The sequence below is a fragment of the Myodes glareolus genome, chromosome 16 (assembly GCF_982192425.1).
Source record: "Myodes glareolus chromosome 16, mMyoGla1.1, whole genome shotgun sequence".
NCBI classification, from domain to species: Eukaryota; Metazoa; Chordata; class Mammalia; order Rodentia; family Cricetidae; genus Myodes; species Myodes glareolus.
The window spans coordinates 19323941-19337973 of NC_142041.1; the positions used below are offsets into that span (position 1 = coordinate 19323941).

General features: G+C 42.9%; 1 protein-coding gene across 3 annotated transcripts in view; it reads left to right on the forward strand.

Moving 5' to 3' along the window:
- Window positions 1-14033, forward strand: part of Tmem245 (transmembrane protein 245) — a 76018-nt gene that overhangs the window by 52662 nt on the left and 9323 nt on the right. For all 3 annotated transcript variants that reach the window (XM_048420744.3, XM_085677129.2, XM_085677130.2), the window contains 3 exons: window positions 7685-7785; window positions 9707-9881; window positions 12709-12903. In XM_048420744.3, the coding sequence (XP_048276701.2) occupies window positions 7685-7785; window positions 9707-9881; window positions 12709-12903 (471 nt within the window). The remainder of the gene's footprint in view (window positions 1-7684; window positions 7786-9706; window positions 9882-12708; window positions 12904-14033) is intronic.

Below are 14033 nucleotides of genomic sequence, written 5' to 3' on the forward strand. Positions count from 1 at the left end.
AGATTTAAAGGTGTAAATAATACTCATTTAGAGTAAAATGTGCAATAATAAATATAAAGTTTTATTTACTTACTTGCCTACTTATGTATTTATTTTGTTTGTTTGTCCATCCATTTATTTATTTATCTATTTGAGGCAGAGTTTCTGTGAGCAGCTCTGACTGCTCTGGAACTTGTTCTGTAGACCAGACTGGCCTCGAACTCACAGAAATCTGCCTGCCTCTGAGTGCTGGAATAAAAGTGTGCGCCACTAACCTCTGGCTAAAGTTACTTTTTTAAAAAGTGTTTTTAAGCTGGATATGGTGGCATGTGCCTGCAATTCTATCATTTGGGAGGCTGCGGCAGGAGGATTGTTGTAAGTTCCACGCCGGTTTGAGCTACATAGCAAGACCAAAGGAAATCTCCAAAAAAAAAAAAGTATATGGAATATTTTTATTTGTTTGAGATGCCATAGCATTGAAATAAAGAGACAAAATTTCTTATGCATATTTGGGGAAATTAAATTATCTGGAGCAAATTATGCAACTGAGTGATTAAAGGTTAGTGTAATTTACTTGAATGTTTAACTTTATAGGAAAATAACCCTAAAATCTTTGTCTTGTATGTAGTTTTTCATTGTGTTCATTGTGATACTTGCTACATTTGTTTTATTGAGCTTAAAAGTTTTGGGTACAGGTGTCTTCTATTATTTATGTAGTTGAAACCCTTTAAAAATTTTAAGCATTAATCATTCATAGTAAGGATACAAAAAGTACATTAATAAGTATTAATGATAGAAAAGTTCTGAATGAATATTTGTCGTGACTACCAGAGACTTCCTTTGGTGTCCAGAGTTGCCTGCTTCTGTCTATGACTCAGCTGTTCCTCGTGCAAGCTCTGCCTCTCTGGACTGCTCAGCAGCATTTGGGGCCAAGTGCACAGCATGACCTTGACTCTCACACTAGAAATTGGTTGTTGCTGGGTTTCTGTGCATTGACTGTGGAGCTGGTCTCTGAGGCAGGTGAACCAGGAGAGGGGAAAATAGGTGCACGGGGCAAACAAGGAGATAGTGGGCATTTGTTTCCTGACCTCTGTCCTAAAGTAAGAACTGCAATAAAACAAGAAGCAAGCTTTGGATTTCCCTCTTACCTCTACAGTATATGTTTGTCCTGTAGTTTATAACATTGCCTCTTAAATATAATTGTATATATTCTACTTGAAATGTTTTGTGAGTAATACATGGATGATCAGCTGAGTTGAACAGATGGGTCTGATAGACTACATTCAGGATTGAATCAGACCTTCAATTTGTTAGAACTAAAATTTTTGTGTCATAGTATAGGAATTGGAAGAAATGGTGGTATAGCCGTGATTGGGGAGCTGGTGCTGTCCCCATTCAGAATGTAACACGCTGTCTCTCACTACTCATGGTCCCTTTACTAGCTTATTGTCTATGTGAGGCACACTGTAGTGTATTGAGGGTGAATTACCTGTGGGTGAATGGTAGCCTAGGTGGAGTACCCTTAGGTGGATGTTTCCTGGGGACAGGATAGTTTGGTGCTCTTCTGTTTGGTCTTTAGAGAGAAAGGTGGGAGGAATGTACAGAAAGGCAGAGTAAGTGGGGCCTGATTTTGGACTTAACTCATTTTCTGTTTGTTTCCTTAAGCCGTGTGTGTAGCATGAGGGCCAGCTTGTTGGGGTTTCTGTCCCACCCAGTACCCCAACAAGCCAGAAAGTCCCAAGGAAAATCACATGGAGATCTCTATAAGTTATAAAGCTGATTGACCCATTAGGTCAGGCTTCTTGTTAACTCTTATAACTTATGTTACCCCATTATCCTTATCTACGTTAGCACATGGCTCCGTACCTTTCTCAGCTGGGCAAGTTACATGCTGCCTCTTCGGTGGTCTGCACAGGAATGGCTGAGGGAGCTTTCTCCTCCCTAACCTTATCCTATTCTCATTGCCCCACCTCTACTTCCTGTCTGGTTGACCCGCCTTTACTTCCTGCCTGGCCAATCAGCGTTTTATTAAAATATGATTGACAGAATACAGACAATTCTCCCACACCATTGTGGATAGCCATACAGTGGTGCACACACCTACCTTATTATCAAGGAAGAACGTATGATACACATCACCCTATCATGTTCAAAAATCACCAGACTCAACTTGTGGCATTTTTTAACCACTGTGTGTAACATCTGCGCTGTATGAAATTTAAGTGTCAACAGGCATTTTCTTCAAGACTGCTCACCATGACCAAAGACCTCGGGTCACGGTCACTACCCTAATGAGCATGTGCTCCCTGTTTCCTTCAGACTTGATTCTGCTCAATCTTCTGGAACTATTTTATCCCTGGTGACTTTTCAAACATTATGAAAATTAGTTAATTGTGTCTCTAGGCTTTCCTAGCACTCAGCAAGTGATAAGAATCAAATACAGAATATGCTGGAAGCTCTTCTCCCCTTTTGATAGTTCAGTTAGCAATGGAAGAAGAAACGGACATCAGCAGTAGAGGTGTCTTTTCTAACCAGACCACTTCCCTTGCTCAGACTTCCCACCACTACAGCTGACAGATGACCCCTGGCCCCACACCCGCGGACACCGCAGCTCGGGTTCTGCTCTCTACCTAGTTTCTCAAAGGCAGGACAGAAGTTCCAAAAGTTGTATGCAACCAGCCTTCCTTTCCTCTGCACCTTTGTTTTTCCACAACAGTCCAAGAACGTTTGTGCCAAGTGATACTAAAGGTGTAGGTTTCATGCCTCGTTCACACAGTCTCAGCTGTGAGCCCGCTCCCATTCCTGACCAACAGGAACTCGTCATTTTTCTAAACCCAGAAGAGACAGACAGGACCACGCTGACCAGTCAACCAGCTCTTGAAGAGATGAACCCTGACAAGCTGTCAAGTACCAAAGCACAGCTCAGAAATGCTGACTGGAGCACAGAGTGACACGGGCCACAGACAAGGAGGAAGCACACGGCGTAGCATGAGGGCCAGCTTGTTGGGGTTTCTGTCCCACCCAGTACCCCAACAAGCCAGAAAGTCCCAAGGAAAATCACATGGAGATCTCTATAAGTTATAAAGCTGATTGGCCCATTAGGTCAGGCTTCTTGTTAACTCTTATAACCTGTTGATGATAGTATACCAAATTATCACGAACTGAGTATTTAAAAAAGAGAAAACATTTTCTAGCTTGGGCAGCCAGAAGATAGGAGCAGGGCTGTGGTCTTCTGGGTGGTGTAAGGGAGATTTGAGTAAATGTTTAGAGTGTGATGCGAGGCTGTTTTTATTGCATGTGTACCAGGTCACAAGCCATGCTGTCCAGGCAGGAGCTTCTCTTGTCCCTCAGTGGTTACAGAGTGTGCTTGGGAGCTGTGAGCAGTGTGCAGTGCGGATACTTAGGGTCTACACATTAGCTCAAAGTTGCTGTAGTGACTGTTGCTTACAACCCCAGTTCAGGGTGGAAGGAAGAAGCCTGTGCTTGTCACACAAGTGGTCTGTTTCAGGGTGAGCTGGTGTTGGGGCCTCAGTGAGCTACTTTACTATGCATCCTTGGTGCCAACTTAATTTTACTGTGAAAACTTGTAAGGTATGGCCACACCCACACTTCTCACACTGGCCGCTCTCTAATTCTGAACAAGTTCTCTGGTCCCCCCCCCCCCCCTTACCCTAGCAGTTGATGTGGTTCTTCCCTTCCCTGACTCCTGCCCCATGGTCTCTGATAATGCTACACTCAGGTGATTTTCTCCTGCCCCAGAAATGATTCCATCCGCTCTTTGGCTGATTGGTCGTTGTCCTGTGGTCTGCTGAGGACACAGCCCATTTTCCCTTCCTCTCCGTGCCTACTGAGGGTGCCTTTCCCTTCTTGTAATTAGACTGCTGCGCCTTGTGCCTCCTAAGCCTTGTCTCCTATTTCAGCCTCCTCCCAGATGTTTCCATCGTTCTTTTGACTTCCCTTTCCAGGCCAGACATCCTCCCTTTCCTTATTCTCTCCTTAACCATATTTCAGTGATGCTGTGAGGAATGTGGTGTGAGATGGGACCTGTAGTGGTTCCCATGGTGGGCGGAGAAACATATGCCAGCCAGCCAGCTTGAGTGCACACTTTATTGAGAGAAGGGTAAAGGGAAGGGGAAATAGAGAGAAAAAATACACACACACACACACACACACACAGAGAGAGAGAGAGAGAGAGAGAGAGAGAGAGAGAGAGAGAGAGAACGAGAACAGTCAGGGTACTGCTTGCCATGTGTAGAAGGGTGACTGCACTGTGCCAGGTTCAAGGGGCAGGGCCAAAGTGTACCTGGGTGCTAACATTCCTTTCCTCCTCCTCCTCCTGCTTCTTCCTTCTTCTTCCTCCTCTTCCTCCTCTTCCTCCTCCTCCTCCTCCTCCTCCTCTCTTCTTCTTCTTCTTCTTCTTCTTCTTCTTCTTCTTCTTCTTCTTCTTCTTCTTCTTCTTCTTCTTCTTCTTTCTTCTTTCTTCTTTCTTCTTTCTTCTTTCTTCTTCTCCTCTCTCTGTGTTAAAAAGGTGAATAGTTAGGAATGGCAGGTTAAGAGAATGAGGGTGTCAAGTTCTCGAGACTGCTTCCTGCTGACCTGTTGGGCTTCAGCCATTTTGGAGGGAACCTGAGAACACATCCTGGGTGGCTGGTTGTTTTACTGTTGTCTAGGCTCTGTGGAACTCTCTGACATCTCTTAGACCTGGCAAGGTGTTGGCAGAGCAGAGGAACAAGGTTAAGTTTAGGGAAAGAAAAATATTTTTTTTCTTTAGGTCCTGGTGATTGGGAAGGGTGTCAGGACCAGGGAAAGGTAGGAGGCTTTGGCTCTTAGGACCTGGTAATTAAGGGAGGGGTGCATCTGACCTGTTAGAGGTAAATACTCTAAATCGACTCCTTGGAACTTATAAGAATTCTTTGAGTTTGTGAAAACATAATTTTAGACACAGTATTTTCGCTGTTTATAATCTGTACTGAAATTTACATTGTATAAATGGCAGTCTATTTATGCCAGAAATGACTGTGACAGATGTTTTTTTGCACAATGAAAAGTATCTTTGAGATCTATAGGTAGGAAGCCACCAAAGAGAATTTAAAATCTTAAGCTTGTGGCTATGATGACAGTGGTGTGGTATTTAATACCACTGTCAGGTTCTTAATTCTCTGTCAGAGCTGGGTTAATAGCTTATTAGAACTTTATTGATTAATGTTAAGACTATGAGCAGTAGCATAATAAGAAAAAAATCTGATAGGTTCCATTTGTGTACCTTAAAACACTTTCTTATATCTTGGGATATTCTTAGATCCTCACATCTTAAGCTGTGTATCTTAAAACACCTTTCATTTAAACAAAAGAATGGTAAGAAGTTATGCTAAAATCTCCTATGAGTTTGTCCCTTTTAAACTGGTAAGCTCAACAGCCATCAAACTGCATCAGATTCCTTGAGAAGGATAAATTTTATCCGAGTTAATGCTTAAAAAAATGACAGAGACTTGATTGGCCTAGGCAGCCACTTCCAGGGTCCTCTATGGTTGATGAGGGCAGAGGCTTCATGGGAACATCTCTGTCTTTTCGCTGGCAGTGTGGGGCCTGCCAGGCTTCAGATCTTGTGGATTAGGAGTTTGTAGAAGAACAGCCTACCATTGGCCTAAGCAACTCAAGGTAGTCAATTCCTCAATGCCCTGTTGTCTAAGCTCAATGCCCTGCAGCTGTGAAAGGCAGGTTTGGTTCGTGGCTGGCGCTTTTACTTGTAAGCTGGTTCCAGGTGGGAGTTTTTCTGTGGAGGAAATGGGCTTCTGCCAGGAGCCAACCTGTCTCTCTGTTATGGAAAGCCTTTTTAATAATTGAACATTGAAATGCCCTATCCTCTCTATCTCTGGGCATGTGAGGGCTGTCTATTGGGTACATCTGAGTTACGACTGCAGTGTAGGATCTGCTTGGAGAGCTGGATCCAAGCTGAGAGGTTATGGAGGAATGTTTTACCCAGAGTCCTCCAGCTTGACTGTAGCTGGTTAAAACCTAACAGGTCAGATTTATGTTTGTTAGCTCTTAAATAGATTTCTATAACCTTATTTATTTTTTTTTATCAGACATCACTGTCCTTTCCCTATCATTTCTTTTTTCTTGGGACTCTTCAGTTTCTTTGTTTCCTATGGGTGTCTCCCCTCCTTCTTTCTGATATATTTGCATCTGAGTCTTTGTTCTGAGAATCACAGGACTCATTCTTGAGTGACGCCACTGGTAAAGGTGGCAGTGACTTTGCAGATGGGAGCTGTTCTTTAATTCCATGTCTCAGCATCCAGTGGATGGCAGTCCCCAGACTGCAGAGCTGCCCTTGCTTCTGCTGTGTGCAGTCTCCTGTGCTGTCGTCGCCCTCACCTGCAGTGACAGCGTCTCCTTCAGAGCCCTGGCCTCTGCGCTTTACAGGCCCTGAGATTATTTGCAGCTGCTGTCTTTTCCACACAGGGCTGCCTTCTCTTCCAATGCCATTCTCTTCCAATGGAGAAGCGGAAATGGAGCGCCCTCATGTACCATACGATAATTTAACTGCAGGATATACAGCCTATTTTCACTCCTTGAATGTTCCTGCCTGGTTAGAGTTTATAGTCATGCATCTCCCCAGATGACATGAATTATTTGATACCAGAAGTTACTTTGTAGGTTTGGTTGAAATGTATGAAAATGTTGTTAGAAGAAAAAAAAAATGCCAGAGTATAAGTTAGATTGCTCCCCACTCCTCTTTGGCCCTCCCTTCCTCCTTCTGTTGCCTTCGGCACTCTCTCTCCCCATTGCCCTCCTCCTTCCCCTCTTGCTCCTCTTTTCCTTCCATGCTGGGTCTTGAACCCAGGACCTGGAGTGTGCTGAACATTGTTCCACTATGGAGCCCTACTCTCAGCCTCACTTGTTCTTTCTGATTGTGGACTGGATGGATGTTGCTTGGGTTTCTTAGACCTTAATTCTGTCTTTAGACACATGCTATTTATACCTAGGAAATACCTGCTTCAGAAGTAGAAAGTCAGGCCGGGCGGTGGTGGTGCACGCCTTTAATCCCAGCACTTGGGAGGCAGAGACAGGTGGATCTCTGTGAGTTTGATGACAATCTGGTATACAAGAGCGAGTTCCAGGAGAGGCACTAAAGCTACAGAGAAACAACAACAAAAAACAAACCCTGAAAAACCACAAAAAAGAAAAAAGAAGTAGGAAGTTGGCTAGGCAGCCTTTAATCCCAGCACTCAGGAAGCAGAGGCAAGCAGACCTCTGGGTTCAGCCCCAGCCTGGCTACAGAACTGATTCTAGGACAGCCAGGACTACACAGAGAATCCCTGTCTTAAAAAGAAAGAAGAAAAAAAAAAGAAGAAGAAGAAGAAGAACTGGAAAGTTGGGCTTGGGGTTGTAGCTCAGTTGAGTGCTTGTGTAGCATTCACAAGGCCCTGAGTTTGACACCCCCTCCCCCAGGAGTTGGAAGTTGGAGAGTTATTTCAGTGACTAAACTGTTTAGGATGTGTTGTTTTGCATGACTTCTTATTAGAGAGCTGTGTAAACAGCAGCTTGTACACAGCCTCCAATGCTGTCTAAGTAAATAGTTCTCAGAGATGAGTTGTTGCCAGATTTGGAATAACGTGACCAAAGATCCAGAGGTGATGATTTTTCTAAACCGAAATATGATGCTGGGGTTATTTACCTTTTCCTTTCTCTTTGGGTCTTCTAGAGGGGTATTCGATGCTTCCCTCAAAATGGCTGGCTTCTATGGATTGTACACCTGGCTGACCCACACCATATTTGGCATCAATATTGTCTTCATACCATCAGGTAACAACCGTATGCTGAATTTCCTGACTGTCTCGTTAAGGAAAGGTCGACCTCACATTAGAGCTGCCTTCTTCCTCAGAGCTAAGATACCTAGCCTGGTGGCGTTTAGCCCCAGCATCTGGAACCGATCCCTTTGCGTAGAAAGCCGTGTGCAAGTGTTTGTTGAATGAGTTAATGTCCTATCAATTTGCACAACATTGGACACATAGTTGGCACTCAACCAATTAATTGAAGTAGTTGGCAAGCAGTGAGCAGTTTGTTGTCTCATAACTTTGCTCCATGAGGGCTACCCTCCTGGGGCAGGCTGAATGTGTCTGGGTGAATAGAAGCAGCTGTGCCTGTTGTGATCCGTTCTGAGCACAGCACCTTCATTCTGCAAGCATCACACAGGCAGAGGGCAGGCTGTTCTCTTCTTTGTTGGTTCGGAACCCCTCCACTTTTGTCTTCTGTTTTTGTCATTGTTTCTTTAAGTATCCCTTCCTGCCTCCCACATTTGCCTCTGCTGTAACTTTTTTACTTTCATTCCTTTCCCCCTCCTTCTGTCTCCACAATTCATGTTTTCTCCTAGTTGACTGTCTAGTAACCCACCCTCTGATTGTTCTGCACCCTGAGACCACACGGAGCTATTGAGGTAGGCGATATATTGATGAAAGGTGATATATGAATGAAAGCCAGTTTTTCAAGGTCACCCTAATGGTTAATGGTTGGATCAGAACAAGAACCACATCTGCGTGGCTCTTAGTCTGAAGGGAACCAAAGAGAGAAGAGTACTTGGCCCTCTTTGGAACGGAGCAAGCTTGAAGTAGAGTCCTCTACTTACAGGACTTTGTTGTATTAGTTACCTTTTTCTTTCCTTCCTTTCTTTCTTTTCTTAGTAGCAAATTAAAGAATAAGAAATAAGAATTCAACCAGAGATTTAGATTGACTTGAGTGTCAGGACATTTTGGTGAATGTTTTTCAAGTATATTTATAGGACTGGATTTTAGCCATAGGACAGTAAGATTTAACATTTGAGAATGACATAAACTAGGGGCTAGAGAGATGGCTCCTAGCTTAAGAGCACTGGCTGCTCTTCCAGAGGACCTGGGTTCAATTCCCAGCTCCCTTGTAGTAGTTTACAGATGTCTGTAAGTTCAGTTTCAGGGGATCTGATGCCCACACACAGACACAACAACATTACACAGAAAAAATTAAAATATTTAGAAAAGAAAAGAACATTAGAAAAATTTATAACCACTTTTAAAATAATGAGTTGTTAGCTGGGCAGTGGTAGTGCATGCCTTTAATCCCAGCACTGAGGAGGCAGAGGCAGGCGGATCTCTGAGTTCAAGGACCTGATCTACAGTGAGTTCCAGGACAGCCAGGGCCACACAGAGAAACTGTCTTGGTGCTCCACTCCCCCCAGATAGTGAACTGTTATTTAACTAGAAAGTTCAGTTAAACCAGCTCTACCAGCCCTCTAAAACTGAATCTTGTGTTCTCTTACTTGTTTGGGTGGATTTTTTTTTTTTCATAACAGGATTTCTCTGTGTACCCTGGCTGTCCTGAAGCTCACTCTCTAGACCAGGCTGGCTTCAGACTCACAGAGATCTGCCTGCCTCTGCCTTCTGCATGCTGAGATCAAAGGTGTGAGCCACTACTGTCTGGCTCTTTGGGTGGCTTTTTAAGATGATTATTTTTATTTTATGTGTGTGGCTGTATTTCCACCACATCTGTGCAGTGCCTGCAGAGACCAGAATATGTTAGATCTGGAACAGGAGTTAGCAGCGACTTTGATTGCCATGTGGGTTCTGGGAACCAAACTTGGGCCTCCAGCTGCAATGGGCTGTTTTTAGGGAGGGAGAGGCAGTGCTTGAGTTCTGCTGCTGTGTTGCTGTTTTGCCAGTGACTTTGGTTTGCTTTTCTTTTACTCTTGTATTAGCCTTGGCAGCAATCCTTGGAGCAGTGCCATTCCTGGGGACATACTGGGCCGCAGTACCTGCAGTGCTAGACTTGTGGCTGACACAAGGGCTAGGGTGTAAGGCCATCTTGCTCTTGGTCTTCCATCTCTTGCCGACATACTTCGTAGACACTGCGATCTATTCTGACATATCAGGGTAAGCATTCTCAAGTTCTTGCTAATTCATAGGGTGTTTGGATTTGGGAGGAGATGGGGAAGGACTAGTGGAAAAATTTTTCATTGGGTAGCCTTTTGTGCTCCCTCTGACAGTGAAATTTGGATGTAGTATAATACTGCTATGATAGGGGTATGATTGTTATGTAAGTATTTATAAAGCCACAAGTTAAGACAAAATTATGCATATGGTTTGATTTTTGTGGCATTGGCCTAGGAGGGAAATATTACCAGAGATACCTAAAATATTTCAAATATAATAAAGAGTTAGTAGATATTTTGGTGCTACTTTGCCTTTGTAGAAAATGATTATGCAATTGTGCATCTGCAAATTCCAGCCTAATGTGAGTTTCAGCATGTTCTAATGCCTGTGCTCTCTTCAGATGATATGTCTGTATGGACACAGCTTCAGCTTCAAACGCATCAAACTTTGCTGATACCATAAAGATCTACCCTGTGTTTGGTCTCTGATTAGAGATCGCACCCAGTCCTCAAGCAGGTTGTCACTTAGACATGTGTCTCTTGGTCCCAACCAAGTGGATTTTCATCATTCTGACTTAAAATTCAGAATATGGCCTGTGAAACCCACCCAAAACAGCTAATTCATTTATTATCTTCATTCTTATAGTGATTATTGTTTGGACAAAGGAGCTCACTGTGTAGCTCAGATAGATCTCTCAATTTGTAATCCAGGGCTACATAGTGACACTCTGTCTCAAGAACAAAACTTAAAAGCCAACTGGACAGGGCCTCAGCTTCTAGAAACAGCTGTCTTCAGTTATTTTAAGTTTTCTGAAATTAAGTTGTATGATGACTTCTTTCTTCTTAAATCAATTAAAGTTGGAAATTAATGTAGAGCAGTGTAGAAGCCCCCCCCCCCCCCAATTGAACCAGAGTGAAATGAAACAGAAAACTCACAACCCTTCCTATGAGGAATTTATATGCCTACAGCTTGAGAGGAAAAGTAAAATTGCCAAAAGTATCAGCCAGGGTCTGTGATCCTAGAGTTCAGGAATCAGAATCAAGACAATTGCCACTTGGAGGCCCTCTTGAGCTACATAGCAAGATCCTGTCTCAGCATCAAAAACAGAGCCTGGAGCTGTAGAATTGGCTCCATGGATAAGACTGTGTATTCTTCTTCCAAGGAACTGGAGTTTGTTTCCCAGCACCTACATTGGGCAGCTCACAACTGTATCTGCAGTTCTAGGGCATCCAAGTTCCTCTTCTCGCATGCAGTCGTACAACACACACACACGCACACACACACATGAATGTAAAAACTGAAACAAAAACCAAAAACAAATCCAACAGAAACAAAGCCTGGCTTAGTGGTGCACAGTTGTAATCCCAGCATTTGAGAGGCATAGGCAGGAAAATAATCAAAAGTTCAAAGCCATTTGTTTTACATTGCAAGCTGCAGGTGAGTTAGGGCAACTGGATGACACCCTGCCTCAAAACAGCCAACCATAGAGCCAGTACTGTGGTTTTAAAAATGAGATCTAACAATTTGATTTATACCTATGCTCCATGTATTTAAACTTTGTTGTAAATTGTTTATATTAAGGGTTATAGTTATAATTTAAGATTTGTATGTGATATTCTCATAAATATTTGATCAGTATTATTAGGGAATGAAAAGTTAAGTATAAATTACATATGTATTTAGTAATTTATTTGTTATTTTTGTGCATTGGTGTTTTGCCTGAATATATAACTGTGTGAGGGTGTCAGATCTTGGAGTTACAGACAGTTGTGAACTGTCATGTGGGTGTTGGGAATTGAACCTGGGGCCTCTGGAAGAGCAGCCAGTGCTCTTAACTGCTGAGCCATCTCTCCAGCCCTAAATTATATTTTTAATTAAGTTTTTATTTAAAAATCCTCCTTCCCCCACTCTAAGCCTTAAGAATGTCCGATAACAATTTTCTTCAAACATATTGGTAGGGGAAGTCTACTTGACCTATGTGGGCCACTGCTATGAATCTCTTTTTAAAAGAAGGAAGAGAGCTAAATTATGAACATCATGCTTTTGTTTCCTGAAGGCTGGCTGACCACAGTATGTGTTTGTAAACTGTAATATATTATCAAACATCCTTCCTACGTATTTAATTATTTACCCTCATTAAAATGTTCCACTCATTTGTGTTATTTAAAAACTCGAAACAAACAGATCGTGACCAGTTCTTCATCCCTCTTGCGTCAGTGGTCAGGGCTTATCTGTACTGTGCTGCTGTATCTGGCTCGCTCCATCCCATCGTGCCAGCGATGCCGTGATAAGCTTCAGACAGTTATGACTCCTGGGAAATAAAAGTCTTGGGCTTTGTTGACAGATGTCTTCCTTATGTGGCCCTTTATTACACCTGTGGTAACCGTGTTTTAGAAGGTTGCTAAAGGTCTAAACTGAGAATAGGCATATTGATGTTACTATTTTTACAGCTATAATTATGTTTTATTAAAGAAGCCATAGTTAATTGAATGCATGCTGAATTATGCTCACTGTTGTACTTAAAGGAAGTAACCTAGTGGACATCTTAGGTAACCAGTCTTCAGCCAACAGAAATCTTCAGGAAGCCATGTCGAATGTACAGACTATCTGATGACAGCGAGTCCTGCCTGTAAAAAAAGGCAGGTGTCACTCATTGCTACATACGAAGAAAATCCTTGTTTCTCAATATTATACACTGTTGTTGATTCTGCATTGACGTAATCCGAAGAAAGCTAGTAGTGCAATAAAGCCTGAAGTAGCAGAGAACTGACATTGTATTAGAGAGTGCTTGGGATTTACTCCACAGCTGGTGTGTTCTTTGTTCCAGAGGAGGCCATCCTTACCTGACTGGCTTAGCAGTGGCTGGCGGAGCATACTACCTGGGCCTGGAAGGAGCGATCATTGGACCCATACTGCTCTGCATACTTGTGGTTGCTTCCAATATCTACAGTGCCATGCTAGTGAGTCCTACGAATTCAGTGCCCACACCAAATCAGACACCTTGGCCTGCTCAGACTCAGAGGTGAGTTCAGCAGCATGATGGCAACCACATGTAGACGTAGACTGCCCTATCTCTGTTTTCAGTGGATGACCTGCATCTAGACTCATCAGGGTAAAGGTCTCTGAGCACTCGTTAGCCATGCAACATAGTTCCATCAGTCCTCAGGTTTTCCAATGCATTCTTGATATCAGATATTCGGCTTATTGATAGTCTGACTGTAGTCACTTCAGAATGGTTTTGAACACAGTCTGTCTAAAGTGTACTGTGTACTGCTCTTGAGGCGGACCTTGTTTGGTCAGTGTTTCTACCTGTATTACACACCAATCATTGTATTTTCTTTCACTCTTTTTCATTGTTGTCTGACATTCTGGTGTATGAATATACCAGTCTCGTTTTTCAGTGTGGTATTGAAAGGCATTAGATAGCTGTCATTTTATGGCTGTTAAAAGACAGGATTCTGTTAGTTATCTGGCAAGGACATCCTGGTGGTTGTGAATTGTATTTCACTTGCTTGTGTACCTAGAAGTGGAGTGTCTACTGTGTATCAGGTTTAGTGTTGAAAACTTGGAAAGTAAGCAGGTGCGTTGGCTCGTGCCTGTGACCTCAGCGTTTGGGAGGCAGAGGCGGGCAGATTATCAGTTCCAGCGCTCTGATAGCGGCTTAGGCAGCCTAGTAACACTGTTCCAGAATCAAATGGACTTTCTGTGTAAAGTTTGCGCCTGTACAGCCTAGCAACAGCTTGAGAATAAAAATTTTAAAACTTCTAGACATTTCATTATGTTTTCCAGCTTGTCTTCAGTGGGGAAGCACCGCTTTCTGTGTTGTTGTATATTCTAGTGTCCTCCAAGTGACATGTCGGTTCCGACAGTCCACTTACACTTTAATATTACTGTGTAAAATCCTTTTAAAGTGTGGTCCTGTTAAATTTTGTATCTCTTGAATTGAACATACTGGCTCCTCAGAAGCCTATTGGAACTAATACTTTTGTTTTGTTTTGAGGTTTTTTTTTTAATTGTTATTTGTTTGGAGACAGGATCTCTATGTCACTGTGTAGCCCTGGCTGGCCTGGAATTCAGAGATTCACCTGCCTCTACCTCCAAATGCTAGCTAGGTAGGGTTAAAGGCATGCGTCACTACACCCTCATTTAATG